The 19,073-nt window shown below is 45.2% G+C and overlaps 1 protein-coding gene across 1 annotated transcript in view; it reads left to right on the plus strand.

Annotated features, from left to right (window-relative positions):
* Positions 1-2,955: 2,955 nt before the first annotated feature.
* The window catches only part of SLCO5A1 (solute carrier organic anion transporter family member 5A1), a 67,554-nt gene continuing 51,436 nt past the window's right edge, over positions 2,956-19,073 (plus strand). Inside the window, exon 1 of the mRNA XM_054285000.1 lies at positions 2,956-3,892. Coding sequence (XP_054140975.1) covers positions 2,956-3,892 — 937 coding nt within the window. The remainder of the gene's footprint in view (positions 3,893-19,073) is intronic.

The following is a 19,073-nucleotide window of genomic DNA, read 5'->3' on the forward strand; positions in this document are numbered from 1 at the left end:
GTCCTTTTCTGCCAGGCAGCTTTCCAGGCACTCTGCCCCAAGCCTGAGGTGCTGCATGGAGCCACTGTGAACTAAGGACAGAACCCAGCACTGAGATGCCATATATATGATCCAGTAGACTCACAAACTGCAGTTAGTGGTTGATGTACTAGTTCAAGTGCAAAGGAGTGACTGAAGGGACACTGGCCTAGGTGAATTACATGTATGTCCTCAGGGTTAGAAGACGGAGTTGAATTAAGAGCTTGTTCTTGTTGAAATGGGTTATCCTCTTTCCTCTATCCTCATGGACCTCTTTTTTCCCATTTATACTTTTTTCTCAAGTTCTTGTGCTCCCATCCTTGGTGAAGTGATTCAGCTCATAAAACTAGCAAAACACTTTTTTCCCCCTTGGATTGGTTTTCTGCTGCCTCAGTGAGTTTATTCAGCTTACTGTGCACTGAAGTGAGTGCCAGAGCTGCAGTGACAGAAGCTGTGGCCATGGGAAGCTGACAGTGGAAGAGGCAGGAGAGAGGAGCTGCAGTGATAACAACTAACTGTGGGATAATGAAATAAAACAAATTGTCCTAAGGACCTTATGTAGCAAGAATGAATCATTAGAATGAATTTTTAAAGAATCCTAAGGTAATAAAAAATCTAAGGCCTAAACAAGCACTAAACTTGGGACACCTTCTCAACAGGAAAAATGTGGCTGAAAACCAACCAAACAAAGAAAAGATATTGTTTTTGCTGTGTTTGAGCAGTTGGAGTGTTAAGTGAGAACAAAGAGGTATCAAAATACCTCTGGATAACAGCTTCATAAAACTTGAAGATGGTAACTTTCATGGATATGATATGGAATGATCTTATTGATCCAGACTATAAATAATTAAAAAAAAAGAAAAAAAAAGTGGCAAGTCAGTCTTAAATGTTTTTTTAAAGGAGGAGAAACAAATCAATGGTAAATCTTCCATCCTGCCAGAAAAGCACTAACTATTCAGAAATATGTACGATATCATGCCTCTGGTGCATTCTTTTGCATTATTTTATGGAAAAGACAAATATCTCAATAGTTCACACTCTATCACTCCACAACAAATAATTTGCAGGACTATTTAGCCTTATTCTGCTACTAGGGCTTTAAATACAGGGACTTGAGAGCAAAACAAACCAGCGCAATTCAAGACACTACACAAACCTAAAAAGGGGATTAGGAGAAAACTCTATGAGAATTTAACTCTGAACTACTTTTCCTGTATTTTACATGTGCTCCCAGTTTTGGAGATGGTTTGTATTGGAGATAAGTTTCTGGACAAAAAGGATCATCAGGTGATCTATTTTCCTTAAGATAAAAATTTTTAAAATCATCCTTTGGTTCTTCTCACTTTTCAGCAGTCGATGTAACTAAGGTCCTGTCTTTTTCCGCCTTTTACACAAGGGGATGCAACACCATCCCAAGCATCCCAAACGCCGGCCGGGGCTGCCTACCGTGGCGCTCCGCGGACTTTCTCAGCCACGAGCGCCGAGCGGCAGCCCTCAGCAGTTCCAGGGTGAGCAAGGGCACGGACCGGGCAGCTCCCGAGGCGTACCCCGGCCTCTCTGGCAGGGGGTGCAGCCGGGTAGACGCGGGCCAGTAGGGCAGGTCGGAGGTCAGCGAGCGCCCGGCGGCATCGCCCGGCCCGGCGGCAGCGGCGGGCGCGCCTGCGCTCCGGCGCCCGGGGAGGCGGAGGCGGCCGAGGGGGACCCGGCGTTGGGTGACAGGCGGGGCGGGGGCGCAGGGCCCGGGCCGGCCGCCCCCGGCGCCGCACGCTCGGTGAGTAGCCCCGGCGTTTTTCTTCGCAGTGGCCGGGAGCAGAGCCCGGTGCGCCCCGCCGGCTCCGCCGCCCTGCCCGCCGGGCAGCCCCTGGGGGTGGGGGAGATCCGCGCCGGGGCGCGGTTGCCCGGGTGCCGTTGCCTCCCCCGCCCACCCCTCCGCGGGGCCGCAGCGAGCAGGAGGCGGCGGGGAGACAAAAGCGGACAAAGGAGGCAAAAGGCGTGTTCCGCTGCCGGGGTAGGGATGTGTGGGCACCGCGCTGCACCCGGCGGTCCCGGGGGGCACCCGAGCGAGCTGGGGCGGCGAGGTCGGCCCCGGGTTGCCGGGTCCCGGGGTGCCCGCCGCCGCTGCCCGGCTCCTGCTTTGTTCCCCTTCCCTCCGCCTGCCGCCGCTCCCCGGGCCGCCGAGTTGTAGCGGAGTATTTATTTCAGCGCATTTATTTTTAGGCTAGAAAATAAAAGGCTTGGCACGGCGACCTTTGGCTGTCGCATCCGGCACCAAATAAAAGGGTCGCGCTCTGGCCGAGGGCGCCCCGGCTCTTATGTAAATCCATGTGCCGTCCCCAAGGACGCGCGGTCTCCGGGGCGCTGCCGTGATCCAGCCCCCGCGGGGACGGGGACGGTGACGGAGGCGCTCCCCGGAGCTCAGCGCAGACCGCGGGGTCGGGCGGGCAGAGGCCGGGGCGCGGGGAGGGACGGGGCCGCTGTGGCCGGCGCCGCTGACCTCCCGTGCTTGCTCTCCGCCCCGCAGATCGGCAGCAACCCCCCGGAGCTCCGTCACCGGCGTCGGCGGCGAGAAGAGAGGAGGATGCGGGCGGCGGAGCGGGCGGCGCTGCCCCGCGGCGGGCAGGCTGTCCGCGGGGCCCCGGCCGGCGGCTGCTGAGCGCGGCGCCGCGGGCATGCGGCGACGGGGAGCGGGAGCCGCCGGCAGCGCGGGCGCCCCGGCGGGCGGGCGGCCCCTCGAGCGAGACTGAGGGCGGATGGAGCCACAAAGGAGTTTGGCTGACACGTGCGGCGGGGCGGCCGGCGGCCGCGGCTAGGGCCACCCCCCTCCCCTCCCTCCTCCCCTCCTAGCTATGCTGCGCTCTCGCCGGGCCCCTCAGCGGACTCGACGCACGGCAGCGATGGAGCCGGCCGGGCTCCTGTGAGGCCGCCGCCGGACCCAGCATGGCCTCGGCGGGGACCCCGGAGCAGCGGCTCCCCGGGGCGGAGCGGCCGGCGGCGGCGGCGGCGGGGGGCCGGGCGGAGGCGCCGCGGTGCCGCAGTCTGCCCGCGCTCGGCTCCCCCCTGGCGGCCGGGGGGGGCGGCGGCGGCGACGGCCGGCCGAGCCCCGCCGCGGGACCCGCTCCCGAGGCCGAGCGGGGCCAGGGCGCCGTCGCCGAGGCCGGCCGGCTCCCCGCCGCCGGCAGCGGCAGCGGGAGCTTCCCCTGGAAGACGGAGGGCAGCCAGCCGGCGGCGCCCGGCCGAGGGGTATCCCTGGGCCCCCCGCTGCTGCTGCCGCCGCCGCCGCCGGCGCTGCTGCTGGCGGGCCCCCCGGGCAGAGCGTGCCTGCGGGCAGTGCTGGCGGACTCGCGCTGCTTCCTGGTGTGCATGTGCTTCCTGACCTTCATCCAGTCCCTCATGGTCTCCGGCTACTTGAGCAGCGTCATCACCACCATCGAGCGGAGATACAGCCTCAAGAGCTCGGAGTCGGGGCTGCTGGTCAGCTGCTTCGACATCGGGAGCCTGGTGGTGGTGGTCTTCATCAGCTATTTCGGGGGTCGCGGGCGGAGGCCGCTCTGGCTGGCCGTAGGGGGGCTTTTCATCGCCCTGGGCGCTGCGCTCTTCTCCTTACCTCACTTCATCTCTCCGCCGTACCAGATCCAGGAGCTGAACTCCTCCGTCAGTAACGAGGGCTTGTGCGTGGCCGGCAATGGCACTGCCAAGGAGCAGTGGGACTCGTCGGCCTGCATCAAGGACACCGGTGGAAACGACCACTCTCTCTATGTAGCTTTATTCATTTGTGCCCAAATCCTCATTGGCATGGGCTCGACACCCATCTATACCTTGGGACCAACCTACTTAGATGACAATGTCAAGAAAGAAAACGCCTCGCTTTACCTAGGTAAGGCAACTTGAGTACCTGGTTACTTAGCTGAACCCCAGGTCTCTGAGGGGCCAGTTACAGGTACTTCTGCCTTAGTCCTGCTGAACAACATCTGTGCTAAGTTTTCCTTTTCAGATGACCTTTTGAAGTAAAATTGCCATGCTCTCCTGTTTTAAAATGTTTTGTGGCATGGTGAACAGCAGAAACGGGTGAAGCTAACGCAGTGTGCCTAAAAGCAGTTGTACTCACACCCTCCTGCATGGGTAATAGAACAACAGAGAAAGTTGTCTTCTCTAATGCGTTTCAGCACTTGGCAGTAGCCGGTGACTTTTTCAGGAAGCAGTGTTAAAATTTGCCCTGTCTCTTCAAGTTTCTTTTTGCTAACACAGAATCTTTGCATTTCTAAATTCTGGTTGCTGTACCTTTAGCCTAAAGTCTCTATAATGTTAATGCTCAATAAGCACTTTGAGAGCGTTTTGGCGTGGTTTGTTTTACTTTTCCAGCACTCATTTGCCTGAACTAGCAAATTCATTAATTCATTAATTGTTACTGTCATTGGTACATCATCTGGCATCTCAGAGTTAAAAACTCACTGTTAAACCAGCGTGTGAAACCTTCAGGGTTGAGTTTGGTTAGGGCAGCTCAAGGAGCACAACGAAATGAGTTGTGTCCAATCTGGCATATGTTTTTAGCAGGTACAGACAAATCTTCTTGATAGTTGTGCGATGGTGGGAAGAAAGGGTATAAAGGATATCTCAGATATCTCAGGGTACTAAACTTTACTGGAGTTTGATCCTGATAGTTTGTGTAATGTGCAAGAAAATTAACTGCTTGCTGACTTTGCATTAGCCCCTTAGCTCCTTCTATAAGAAATGAACCTCATGTACCCTTCACATTCTTTGCAAATAAGGAGAGGCACTTAGGGGGCTGACAGAGCTGTGAAAGGGTTTTGGATACTCAGAATTTGTAGTTCAGTTTTCTTTGGCGTTATGATAGCCATGGAGATAATAATTGCATGTAAAACACACATTTATGGAAGTTATACACTTGCAGAGTGTGTGTGTGTAACTACTTTACTGAACAGAAGTAGTGATCCGAATCAGTGTTTTTATTCCTTTTGACCTGTTCTTTGGCAATTTGACTGTTCCCTGAACCGTTCTAAAGCCATGCACAGTCTGTGTGCAGTGTCTTGAAAAAGCCTGGGGCACTGCAGGTTTTTGGAAGGAGGGAGAGATATTTGCTGCATTGCTACTCTGCATGGTGAAGTATTTGACAAAGTGTTTTTTCCCTCTCTTCTCCTGTCTGAGAAAGGTTAAGTGGTATGGAAATTAAGATTAATCTAGCATTGACTTTATTGGCAGCATGAAGAAACAAGGCATCTCGTTACTGAGGTTACTAAATTGTAGTGTGGAACTAACTTTTGCAAGTGGGTGACCTCACACAGTCCTCAGAAATGAAGAAAGAAAAGGAAATGCTGTAGGTGAGGAATGAAGGGTGAAAGAGGTGAACGGTGACAGAGGCGGAAATCTTTCTTCAACAGAGGGGAAGGCAAGGTCAATGGGGGGAAATCCTCACTGTGCAGGAGAAATGATACCTACCACTGATGCGCCTCTAGCACAGGAAATACTCATGAAATGACTCAGGTAACTTTAATTGCAGCGAAGTTAACAAAGGTAAAAGGCACCAGCAGCTGGGCAGACTCCATGTGACCCTGTGACTGCCAGAAGGCAGCTTTGATCTGTACTGGGAGGACCCTTGTAGAGTGAAAGTTCATTTTTAGTGATTCAGGAGAACAAAGATGAGTACACCCAGCTACAGTATATGTGAAAAATTTATGCCTGTGATTTGATTGTGACCACAGGGAGAATTAAAATGAACACAAAGTGTTAATTTAATAAAATGTACTATCACCTCCATTCAGTCTTGAAGCCACTCAGGGCTAGAAGCAATGTTGTCTGCTGTTGGAAATCTTGGTATTATCTCTTTTAAATAGTGTGGAGTTCTGAGGAAACATTTAAGTTGTTAATGTTTAAGTATTTGCCTCACATCAGATACAGGTCAGTGACTTTTTGAGAGGCAGGAGTAAAATCTGAGTTTTTGGGGGAGAAAAAAAAAGAACACTGTTTGGCACGTTGATGTGAGCAAACATGTTTTTGTTGGATCTTCTCAATGGTTTGGAATGCTGAATGTCCTTGAGGAGAGGGATTTGTGGGCAGCAGACAGCTCAGCCAGGTGCAAGGCTGGGATAGAAGTGGCCTGGGCATGGCTCTGCAGGCTTGCCACCTCACGTCCTGTGTTATGCAATGCCTGCTTCTCCAGCTGGTGTGATTCTATTACTGGAGAAAACTATGCAAGTGATGGCCAAAATGTAAAATGTGTGTCTGTGTGGAGGCATGGCTAACAAAAAGTCTTGGAGTAGCCCATGGCAGTTGAGGTTTAAAAAGAGATGAAAGCCCAGGGAAACAGGTCCCAGTCACAGATATGTGTTTGAGTGAGGACACCTAATTAATTATAAAAAAAGTAGCCTCTAACACGAAATGAAATGTCACTTACATGTTTGTTCATAATCGTGCTGGTATTGCATTCTATGTTTTTCTTTCAAAGGAAGATAAATATATGTAAGTGTGCACCTGATAAAAGGCTCACTGAGCTTCAGAACTGATGAGCTTTTTGACCCTGCAAGTGTGCCCACTAAGAGTAGGTCAGTAAAGCCCCCCTTGAGTATCACTAATCCTGATTCTGCAAAAACTCACCTTATGTGGCTGTGGAAGCTATCTTATTTATTTTCCAAGTTAATCCAGCTCAGGGCTCGAGTGGCGATAGCATATCCTCTTAAGTGTAGGCATGCAAGCTCCATGTGGACAGCTGTTTTAACATTCCTGGCTGGAAGTCCTCCTCTCAAAAAACATATTTGATGCTTATACATAGTCTCTTGGCTGCCTACACTCGAGTCCATCTGTCAGAATGGCACAGTGCCAGTTGACAAGGTGCTGTGTTCTTTTTAGCAGGACAAAGGTGCCAAGCAGGGATTGTATTTGGGCTGCCCGCACAGCAGCGTGTGAGCTCCTGTGTGGGATGTTCCTTCCTTGTGAAGCAGTGTCGCCTCCGGGTTCTCCTGCCCCTTAAACTTGATGCTACTTTGATGCCCTGATGCTGACTTTGAGAAGTGTGTGACATCAGGCTTGAAAACAAGTCATGATTTTAACAGGTGCCTAGGAAATGTAAGAACTGGTTCCCTTAATCACAGATAATCCAAAAGGGAAGTTGCACACTGTGTAAAAACTGGGCAGTACCAAGTGGTCTTTATCTTGTCCAAAGTCTCTCCCTTCTGTGCAGAGCTCTACTGTGATGTGTCTGTTGTCTGCTGCCTGATGTGTGCAGGTTCTTCTTTTAAGTATTTATCCAATTAAATTAATTGCAATTCAATTTGAAGTTGAATTGGACTTCCTGAGTCTTGTTTTGCACTTTTGATAGTGTTTCTGCTACTTGTCAAATTCTAGCACTTAAAATACTGTGATTTTTCTAAACATTGTGAGGTTTTTTTGTAGGGATCCAACAGTTTGTCTTGAATGTGAGTTTACCTTGTATTATATCAGGATTTTAAAAAGCAGTTCTTTAAAATTAAGTGTGGCACTTAGAAGTTTTAATAGTGGCTGAAAACTTTTAAATATTTTTCTTCTTTTGCAAGTGGATATTGTTATAAAAAATTAATTTACCCTTAAAATTCGCATATAGGGAGGCAGTATCAGGTTTTACAGAGATATTACATGAATGAAAATATTCTATCATTTAGGAATGGCTTTTACCAGTACCCTTCCAAAATGACTAGTGAACAAATTGGTCATTTTGCTAAGAATGTTTTATTTCAGTTTCCAGAATACTGTAGGCTGGTTAGGATATGATATGAGAAAAGTGTCTCAGTTTAATTTCATGCAGACTGTCCCTAGGTTTTGGAACAAACTGTAATTACAAAATGCAAAGATAAAGGTTTTATGGGATAATGGCTGAAAAATTGGAAGAACCTGTGCAAATGGGCTTGGTACAGAAAATGGCTGAAAGCCAGGGAAGTAAAGTCATTTCATAGCCTGGAAAAAAAAAATATTTAGACAAGTTTCAAAAATATTTTGGAATCCTGCTTTGTTTTCATGAGGATTGTTTGTGTGGGTTGCTGTTTCTAGCATTAGGTAAACCATTTCACTGTGACTGTATTTTGTCTGGAGAATACCTCCTTATCAGTGGTTTTTTTACAGGTAGCTGTTGTGTGTACTTACCCTTCATGTCTTTGTTACAGGGTTCCCCTAAGTCTTTATATGTGGATGTATGATGATTGTATTTATTATACTTGGAGTTAAATCTAACCCTATATCCACATCCCACTTGAAAGGAGAGGGCAGGAGGGGTAGCTTCCCATCAGAAACCCACCCCCTCTGCCTGCTGGGGGCCAGGGCATAGCCCAGCTGCCAGACAAGCCAGATCTCTGTAACGTGACAGTGCTTGGGTATTGCCACAGGAAGCACTGGACTTTTGTGCCACTTTGATCCATTTTGGTCTGGCTGCTTCTGGGGTTATGGGTGTCTCTGGGAGACAGGAACTGGAGCCCACTGGAGCCATCAGGTCCGTTATGTGGATGCTACAAGGTCATTGAGGTTTTCTGAGACAGTATCAACTTTCTAGCTGAGCAAAAGGGACCATCTAGAAGTAGGGAAACAGCTGACCAGCATTTAATTTTATTCTCACCAGTCAGCTTGTGACCACTTTTAATTTGCCTTTGGAATATGTTTCCTGCTTCCTGATGTCCAAAAAGGCTAGTTTCCTACAGGGTTTTCTCAGCATTGATCCCTATAGCTGGTAAGCCCTACAGAAATAGTGCCTTTCTTTTTACAGCATGCCTGTGAGAAGGAAGATTTTTTTAAATCAAAAATTGAGGCAAAAGGGCATGTTCACCAGTATTTTTTATTGCTTGCTCTATTTTCCTTGTAAAGAGGAAGTGTGCAGAGCTCATTTCTCAAATACATGATTTTACTTTATCTGAGAGAAGGCCACATCTTGTTTTATGCAGAGGCAAGCACTAAGACTCAGCAGTCTGTTCTTGTGCAAACCTGGCGTGCATCAGGCAAGGGAGGGATTGTCCTGCTCTGCTCTGCACTGGGGCAGCCTCACCTTGGACACTGTGTGCAGTGCTGGGTACTGTGATATAAAAGACATTAAACCATTAGAGAGCATCCAAAGGAGGGCAATGAAAATGGTGAAGGGCCTTAAGGGGAAGCTGTATGAGAAGTGGCTGAGGTCACTTGGTCTGTTAAGCCTGGAGGAGGCTGAGGGGAGACATCATTGCAGTCTACACTTCCTTGAGAGGGGAAGAGGAGAGGCAGGCACTGATCTCTCCTCTGTGGTGACCAGTGACAGGACCCGAGGGAATGGCCCAGTACTGTGTCAGGAGAGTTTAGGTTGGATATTAAAAAAAAAGTTCTTCCCCCAGAGGGTGTTTGGGCACTGGAACAGGCTCCCCAGGGAAGTGGTCACAGCACCAGCCTGGCAGAGTTCAAGAAGTGTTTGGACAGTGCTCTAGGGCACATGGTGTGACTCTTGGGGTTGGTTCTGTGCAGGACTATGAGTTGTACTTGATGACCCTTGTGGGTCCCTTCCAGCTCAGTGTATCCTGTGATTCCATGAGGTTGTATGTGAAACATTCACTTGTTTTGTTTGCACACTCAGCTGGGCAGCACTAGCAGAAGGCTGAGCTTGCTGTACTCTTAGCTGGGGGTAGAGAGCATCTTGGGATGCAGGTGAAAAGACTACAGCTCTTTTTGTGTGTATGGATTACACTGCTTTCTCCCACAGGTGATTTTACACTGAGAGGGTGCAGTATTGTGCTTCTCTGGCACTCTAGCATCCCTTTTTTTGTTAAAATGCTGATCAGGCAGCTGGCACAGTTCCCAATAATTGCTTACAGTAGCACTGTGCAGTTTTATTGTCCTTTCCTTTAACTGAGGAAATAGAAAGATTTTACTTTTCTTCTTCACTTTAGTTTCCTATTCCATAGGTGGACTGATATCTCTTTTTCATACTGTAATCCTAGATATCATTTTCTTAAGCATTTAGTGAAGCTGGTTTTTTTTGTCCTTTTAAGCAATGTGTACATAACAGTGAGTTCAGTAAAGAGTGGGGGCAGCCTTCGCTCTGAAGTTTTCTGCCTGCAGGATTTAATGTCGTGAGTGATACATCTTCACTTGCTCTGCCAGTGTCATGTCCCTTAGGGATGCTTTCTGCATCTCTCCAGTTGTGTCCTTGCCATGAGCTATGGCATTGTTCACAAGCAGCTGTATTGACAAAGCATCACTTCCAGTAACTGGCAGAATGCACTTTGTCCTTCTTAGGAGCAAGAAGAGACTTAGGCACATGCTTCCCTGATTCTCTTTATCTTTGTATTAAAGGACAAAAACTGGGTTCTGAAACTCACTGAATTCCCAGGCCCAGTTGTTTCCCTTGCTTAGCATTTGTCAGAATGGTTAGCATTTTGTTTCTGAGGTTGACAGTGCCCTTTTCACCCTCCTGAGCTTGGGAACAGTGTTTTCTTGGAGAGCAGTTCCCTTCTCTGTCAAGCTCTGCTGCAGGCTGGTTTGTGCAGACGAGTGTCTCCACCTGCCGTGGTCCCGGAGCAGCTGGGAAACCTAGACATGAAAGTGGCCTTTAAGTAACAGCTTGTTTGTGGCTTTTGCCAGGAACTGAAGGCTTGGGATCCAGTGTCTGATTACCTGGGGGCTGGAAACTCTAGCTGTCTGCTGGATACCCTGGCTGTTTTCTAAAAGGTCACTGTAACTACTCCTGTTGCAGGTGGATTAGAGATGCTTTGTGTTTCATCCATTTTCCCTGAACTCTCATTCAGTGGCTGCCTCACCTGGGAGGACTTAATTGCTGTGAAAGTGCTTATGCAGTCAAAAGAGAGGAGGCTGGATTTCTCTGTGCTGTCATTCAGAAACACATGGGTTTCTGTCTTGGTTGCGCAGGAAATACAGGCAATTTTATAAATGAGTCTCAGCTTCTGTTTCATCCTGAAGGCCAGCGGCTAAAACTTCAGGTTTTTAAAGTAGATGAATGGAATTTATCCATAGTTTTTAAAAGAACAGAAAACTAACTAAATCGTATTAAACTTTCATGCTCTTTTTTTAATCATATGAAGTCTGTTTTACCCTGATAGCACTTTAAAAACCCTCGTTTCTTGTGAAGAATGAGCTCAGTTTTCCTTTTTTGTTGTTTTTACATGCCTTTCCTATTTATTTTGCAAACAGTTAAGAAGCCATCATGCAAAAATGGCACATATTTTAGCTGGTTCCCTCTGGCAGCTTTTGCCACTCTTGACTGAAAGGTCGAAGTAAGCACTAGCTCTGACTTGGCTGCTCATGGATGGGGCAGTGCCACATGAACTCTGAGGGCAGGACAAGCTGGTCACCTGTCTTCCTGTGAATTGTCACCAGAGCTGTCAGAATTTCAGCTCCCAAGTCCAAGGGTGTCTCTGCAACTCCCTCAGCAGCTACAGGGATGCTGGGGCTTACTAGGGCTGTAATGGGAAAGCTCTGAAATGGCACAGTTGGAAGAGGGAGCAAACTCTTGGCTTTCTGATTGCTGGTGTCCATGCTTTTATTCAAGCACCGTGGTCCTTTCACCTCAGCTCAGTTGGACAATCTGGGCACATGGACTGGAGCTAGCAAATTCATGACAGAGACAGCTCTGCAGTGCACATGCAGGTTGATTTCACCTGAGTCAGCCAAATCTATGCTCCAACTCTTTTCAAGTGCCCAGAAAAAACTAGGACATTTCCTGTGATAGGAACAAATATATCCCTGCTCAGCAGTGTGGAGATGTATGGGCTCTGTCCTGCTCTGCTGCTGAAGTTGGGCATCTGTTGTGCTGTCACAAGGCCAGAAATTTAGACACTGCCAGCATTAACAAGAGAGCTAAGGAACCTGGAGCTTTCACTGCTCTTTTCTGCCACAAGGAATTTGTCCTTACCTGAGAAATCAGGAAGTGCAGACACAGAAATTCGAGTGTTATTTTATGCTGCCATTAGACCTGATAATCTAATCAGAAAATATTAACTCTCATGTAAGTAAACAGCTTACTTGGCAGCAAAGACAAATTTATACCAGTGAAAAACATCATGCTCTGGTATGAATTACATTTTATGGTGAGTTTGAAGGAGATCCAGTCAGAAAAAAAAAAACAGGTTTATTTTTCCTTGAAGTTTGAACAAGCAGGTAGATGAATTGTGTCACATGAAGTGCTTGTGAAGCAGTACTGCATGTCCACTGATTGTATGCTCCTGTGCTGTTCATCTTTGATTATTTTCTCAAGTTTTAGTACAAGTTTCTTTTCAGCAGCTTGCTTCCTTTTCATCAGCTTGCCAGGATATTTTTTTAGTGCTTCCACTTCTTTCCTTGCTTATATTGACGTTAACACTTTGCTTACATTGCCCCATGCACAGTAGGACCTCAATCTGGTGGTTGCCCTCTGCACCTTTTATCTTTGATGTTTGCTGGATTAGAATGAAATCCTCAAGAGTGTCTCAGCAGTGATTTTCTTAAAATCCAGCTGCTCTGAAATCAGCTACCAACTCTTCAGTTTTTTGAATTTAGCAACCTTTTCTAAATTAGTGGCACCTTTCCATATTTACCTGTTTCAGTCGACTTCTTAGAAGTGACAAAAATTAAATCACAGGGTTCCCCTGTGATAATGGCATTTTCTTTCTGTATTAATTAGGCTCTCCTCTAGAGTCAGAATATTTCAGCTAATGCATATATTAGCTGAGTATATCTTCTGATACCTTGTGATTTGCTATTGTATACTTAGGTTGTAGTTTACTCCACTGTTTGTCCTGGGTTTCTTCACAGCTGTTGACTTCAGGTTTATGTAGGCACTGAAAGGTGCTGGTGTGCTTCTGAAGTGCTTCCAGTCACACCTGGTTCCTGCTTCTCCTTTTTTCATTCTCTGATAAGATTAAAATCTGAATACCCGACCTCCCCAGAAGTCATTTCAAGTAATGCATTTTTGTAGGTAATCCAAAGTAGACAGGGAAACAGCTGTGAGCTCTGCTGTGGTTGCTGCTAACCTGTGGTGACTTAAACAGAATGTGTCAAGCAAACCTCACGTGCATCTACAAATATCTAAAGGAAATATTCTGGAAGATGTTACCTGACATTCCTGTGTGTTAAGCTTTCCCTGTACTTGAAGAGAAATTACTGTATTCAGTTTAGCTGTTAACTCAGTAGATTTTGCTTTGTATAACAACTGAAAACACTACCTTTTCCATCAAAGGTTCCAAAGGAACCAGCTCATATGCTCAGACATCAAATCCATGTGAAATTCATAGCAGAATAACTGGTGTATGCTGGTTAGGTGGGAATTTTCAGCTGACAAAGCCCCAGGAAAAGTGAAGGAGAAGGGGAGGTTAAGTGTCAGCAGCATGGGGTGTTAGTGCCTTTCTCGTGTGTTGCAAGCCAGAGTGGACTGGTCAGGAGGCACCTGCCAGGGACAGCAGCTGGAGCCCATAGGAAGGGCTGAAGATGCTGCTTTAAGTGTCTGTGGAGTACAGGAAAGTCCCTGACAAGGCTGGGGAGTTTTGGCAATGCAGAGAATGCAGGGAAGCTTTGCTTCTGCCATACTTTTCTTCCTCACAGAACAGCATTTTCCACTTCTGCCCAAAGTGCCTCTCCATGCCATTCATTGGTACCTGCCATTTCAGTAGCTGGAGTTTAAAAAGTAGTAGCAAAATATTCTTTCATTTTGTGAGTTTTTAATCTAAATTTATGTTTTCTGCCTGTTAATTCATCCCAGTGAGGGGAAAAAAGATTTAATGATGAGTGTAACCTTCTAGGATGCAAATAGCTTCAGTAATAATCCTCCTGTTTTAAAAAATGTAAAAAAATTGTTACATAATAATAGAGTCTGTAATTGTTGTAAATATGATGGGCAGTGTATATCAACTTGATTTAATACAGCTGTCTAGTGACAGAAATAGTGAAGGTGTCCCTAGGGAATTTTTATAGTTGCAGGAGAAAATAGCACATGAGCTTTTTGAGTCTGCAGTATAGTAGTGCTGATGCACATCAATGTAGGCATTTATCTGGTAAGTTATATAATTGGCCTAAAATAAGAATTCTAAAAATCTGTTTCTTCTGCTAATAGCATGACCTAGGGAAAGAAGTGGGATTTTGGGGTTATCTGAAACAGGTAACTTAGTTTGTTGCCACACCTGCGTTGTGTTACATGAGGAATATTGGTCCTGTTACACAGTGAGAGTAAAAAGACTGAACTCAGCACTATATTGTCATAATAAAATGCCATACTGTAAATAATTTTTCAAAAGCATAGCTGATGACTGAGTTGATGCTTGAATGAAGAGCTGCATTCTAAATTATAGTTCCTAAGTAGCTGTTGCACTATTTTGATACATAGAAATTATGTATAGTCATTGACCTCAGTGACTGAACGGTTTAATGATATTGTGATTATGATGGTGAGATAGAGCTGGCTGGTATGAATTTTTTTGATTGCAGAAGCAAAGTAGGCAAAAGTATCCATGTGTTTACTCCTATCCATGGCTTCCCCAGAACCTCTGGGAGGAGGAAGATGAGCACTACTCAGAGTGTCCTCTGCATTTAGGAGTACCCCTGTGACTCAGCCTGTGGAGAAGTTCTCCTAAGCTTTTGCTTCTTGTCTTGGTGTTTGTTAGCAATTGATTTTTGCTTAGATGGGGTCATTTATTATTCTTACTGAGTTTGTGGTTAATTGTACTAGCTTTGGACACTCAGAAGCAAGGACACAGACAACAATAGGGATGCATGTGTCCTTGGAAAGCAAAATAAAAAGAGTGGTTAATACTACTGCCCCCATGCATTTGTGATAATTAAAAGAAGATCAGCCTTCTATGAGAAATGAGGTAAAACTTATGGACTAATATTGGCCAGGCCAGCTAATGGGAAAGAACTTGAAAAAAGCTTTTAAGCTTGGTGAGTCAGAAGCCTTGGGTATATATATATGCCTTCTCATCTTCTATAAGAGATTCAATTGACCCTAGAAAAATGGAGCAATGTATGAACTAACATAATTTTAAGAGTTCCTACACTGTCATTAGAGCAGCTATTACTCCTTTCTATAACTAATAATAAATTTTAAGTATTTGGATAAGGTGAAAGAGTGTCTGTATCGTCAGATAGATCTATAATTAACTTCCTTTCATGCTAATTCCCCTCTTCATCATCCCCTGCATCCCCATACTCCAAATTTAAATCCTACCAAAAGAAGAGCTTACCATGTGTCTGTGCAGTGTCATTCTTTCAAGAAAACTATGTTTTTATTCTCAGATTTATATTGTGTGTTTATAAATACCTTATTACAGAGACTGAGGAGGGGATCTATCATGTGTTGCAGTTTCAGGATATGTGAGAAATAACTTCTCTATGCCTAAGTTGGCATACTGAAATCTTTACTAACTGCTGGGCCAAAGTTGACCATGTTCCTGTAGGAGGAGTAGATGTAACTGGTAGAGACAGTGAGAGGACTGATGAGTGCTTGTGGTAGAGGAGTTTGATAGCCATAAGGTTTATATTAGCAGGTGGGCATCCTACACTATGAGCCAGCTGCTTTTGGTTTGGATTGTGCCTGACAGGAAAAAATGGTGCAGTATATCAGGAATGTAGTACATTTCCCTTTTGTAGCTTAATAGGATGCTCAGATCAATTATTTTGTGGTCTGAGCATTAGGATTTCTCCAAAATACAACTGCAGGGCTAAGCAACTCTTCTAGTGCTGGATTTCACACAGTTTTCATGGTGTTTTTGAAGATATTGAGAGAATTAGTAGCATAGCATTAGAAAAGAATGGTTGATGTAACCCTTGTGATTGTGTCAGGGAGCTGCTGGGTGCTCTTAGGACTGCTGCCTGCTGCTTTTCTGTTGAATCAGGATAGAGAGTGTGAGGAGCAGCATGGTTATTTTTATATGCAGAGGGCCAAAGAACTATACAAGAATTCTGCTCTTAATTTAGTCTGTGTTGCACTCCTGTTAAAAAGACTTCTTTTTTTCCCCTAATTTTCTTGAGTAACAAAGTGGTGTGGAGCTCAGGGAACTGACAGCTGGTGGATTTCTGATGTAGGAGAATTGACATGAAGAATATGTGTGGGTGTGATATAACCCCTTGGTGATGTGCTGTGTACTCTTGTTATACATTGTGCCAAAATAGACAGTAATCCTCTTCTGTAGGATTGTCAAGTAAGTAATAATAGAGCACAAGTCAGTACCATCAGTTCCGAGATTTTTTTTATGAACATAATTGTTATTCATATCTCCTAGATTCTTTAGTACTTCTCTAAGTTCTTCTTCTAAGTCCTGCAAATGTTATGTGTTACAATAGTGATGTCAGCTGCTATCAAGACTTTCCTATTCATCTTTCTAATTGATGCTCTTGCTTTAAAAAGGCCACAGAGATTTTGAGTTTTATAATTCAACTCATTTCCTAATGTGAAAACTTCAGATGAAGAAAAATTTGAAGATAATTTTGTCTGCATAAAACATTTCCATTGTCTTACAAGGAGCCCTGAAAAGATCTGAAGCAATCAGAGTTACTGTCTGCAGGCTGTTCATCCCATTTAGGAGACATGAAGTTGGCTGCTCTGCAGCAGGGCAGACAGGATAAGTTGTGCTGGAGGAGAGGAGCAATTAGCTCGACAGCAAGCACAGTCAGAGCAGGAAGGGAGGTCTGGAGGCGTTTAATTAATACTAATGCCTTTGTGCTTACAGAGACCAGCAGCTTACTGCTGCTTTGCTCTTGTGCTTCTCAAACCTGCTGTCTAATGAACGTTAGGTTTAGTAAAGCTTTCAGAAAAGTTAATAAATCATGACTAACTGTGACACATTCCCCCTGAAGGTAATGAGGTACACCTGATACTGAGTGGGAGCAGGGTCTGATCTGTAAAGCTTTTTCATTTTTAAACAGATAACAAGGTCTTTTGGGATTTTTGTACTACATTTGTTTTAAGTAATCTGAAATAATGGGAAAGACATGTCATCTATTAAACAGTTTTCAAGTCACCAAACCAATTAGGGAGAAATAAACCTTTTTTTTTCCATTGTGAAAACAGTTTTGGGCAGGTATCATTTTTATTAATCTGAGTTTGATGGCAAAACTACTTCTGATGGAAAAGTGTTTAGTCACCAGTGTATACTTATTTGCATAGCTTTTCATTTTGAGATGCAATTTGCTATTTAATTCTCAATTTTTATTCATTTTAACTTCCATTCAATCATAGGTGGAAAATACAAGTAAAATCCCATTTGGTTGAAGGTCACTTCTCTGTGTAACTCTTGCTTCTGTTTTATTCTAGTACCTCATTCAAGACATGCCTAGACTCCAGTATGCTGGAGAGGATTGCTTTTTCCACTTGCTCCTCATGAGAATACCAGCTCTGTGGCTTCAGGCTTACGTGTTTTTTATATTTATAAATGTTTCCCTAATGAGTTTCAGCAGTGTATGTTAATAAAAGGATGATCTCTATGATGATTTATTCTTTGTGCAGGAGCACCAGCATAATCCAGTTTGAGTTGTAATCTACAAACTTTAGTTTTGGTTAGATGTTGCCTGTGTTTAAATATCCCTGTGTCACCCCTTCTGTTAATGGTTATGTGTAGAAACAGCTTTATTATTCCATTTTGGGAGCAAATTTCCATATCACATTGCAGTTAATACAGTGTTTTATCACACTAATTGCCTGTTAGTGCAGTTTTTGTGCAATTAAAGTATTCTTATTGCACATTATCGTATCACCCAAGACTTGCATAACAAGGTAATTAATCTATGCTATCTCCAAGGAATAAATGAAAAGTACTGGATGAGGGTCACAGCCTTTGATAATTATTTATGTTACAAGAAGAAAGCTGAACAGAAATGCTTGGATTTTCCCATTTTGATGGATTTTAAGTGCATAGCTTTTTGTCTTCTTAGTCTTCTGGGACTCTCCAGCTGAACATTTTTACTGCTGAGGTAATAGCTTACATGGTACATAGAATCATGGAATCATCTTGATTGGAAAAGAAAGACCTTTAAGATCATTGAGTCCAGCCTTAGCTGAGCATTGCAGTGCTAGTTTAGCGTTAACGTGGATGTGGATGGTGTTTTCCCTGAGGGCTGTCCCTTAGCTTTCATCAGCAGCAGATGTGTTTTGGTGTGATGTGCTGCCTGGAGGGCGTCTCTGACCGCACTGCTCCACTCCTGTGCTGTGGGTGCCTGCTGCTGCCCTTCCCTGGTGCTGGCTTTGAGGATTTTGTGAGTGGCACCGAGCACACCTCCAGCTGCTGTGGCACGGCTGCCAGGGCAGGTTCGTGCCAGGTCTGCAGCTGGTCTGTGTGCGCGGCTTTCCTGGGATGGAGCGGGACGGTCACGGCAGCCGGGGAGCCGGTGGCTCTCAGAGCCACCCAGGGCAGCAGCCTGCACACACGGGGGTCAAATCCCACCCAGCATCTGAGCCACAGAAAAGGCAGCTGCCACAAACACCTGGGTTTTTAACAACTGCCTGAAACTTTCATTCATTTAGTCAGACACTTCCTTGAAAGGTGTCACAGAGGTGTTTAGCTGAATAGCTCATGTATTTTTAGTATTTTGGAAGAGAGGCTTTTTCTTCAATGTCATATTTGGAACGATGACTTCCTCATTGCACATTTTTCAGTGGAATATTTTCTTTAGAGGTTTTTTCCTCTCTATTATTGCGACTGTTTGAAACTCCCACACTGTAGCTAACAGTTACGTTATGCATTGATAAGCTTCTTACACACTTGTAAATGCAAATTTTCAGGGTTTTGTTGTAATGAATTGTAATACATTATTCATAAACATGGTGCTTGTGTAGCATAGAAGCCAAATATAAAAGCCATTTGGTGTTACACAGTGTAAAGTATTGAAAATGAATGATAAAGTGATAAATGAAGAAAATATAATAGGGATTGGTCTCCCCTGATAATAGACATGCTGCCTTTCTTTCCTTTGCAGTAGGAGTTTCTCTCCTGCATTTTGAACAGACAAGCAGACATCTCCCCAGGATGCTGCCAAATGTACCTTGTTCTCCCTTGCCTCAAACATTTCATTTTCTTTTCCTAAAACCAGGAGAATTTATATTCATGCTAAAGTGTTTGTAATCTGTTTTTGGATACTGC

Source organism: Melozone crissalis, unplaced genomic scaffold, assembly GCF_028551555.1.
Source record: "Melozone crissalis strain CALT ecotype California unplaced genomic scaffold, PUWL_Pcris_2 ptg000042l_1, whole genome shotgun sequence".
NCBI classification, from domain to species: domain Eukaryota; kingdom Metazoa; phylum Chordata; class Aves; order Passeriformes; family Passerellidae; genus Melozone; species Melozone crissalis.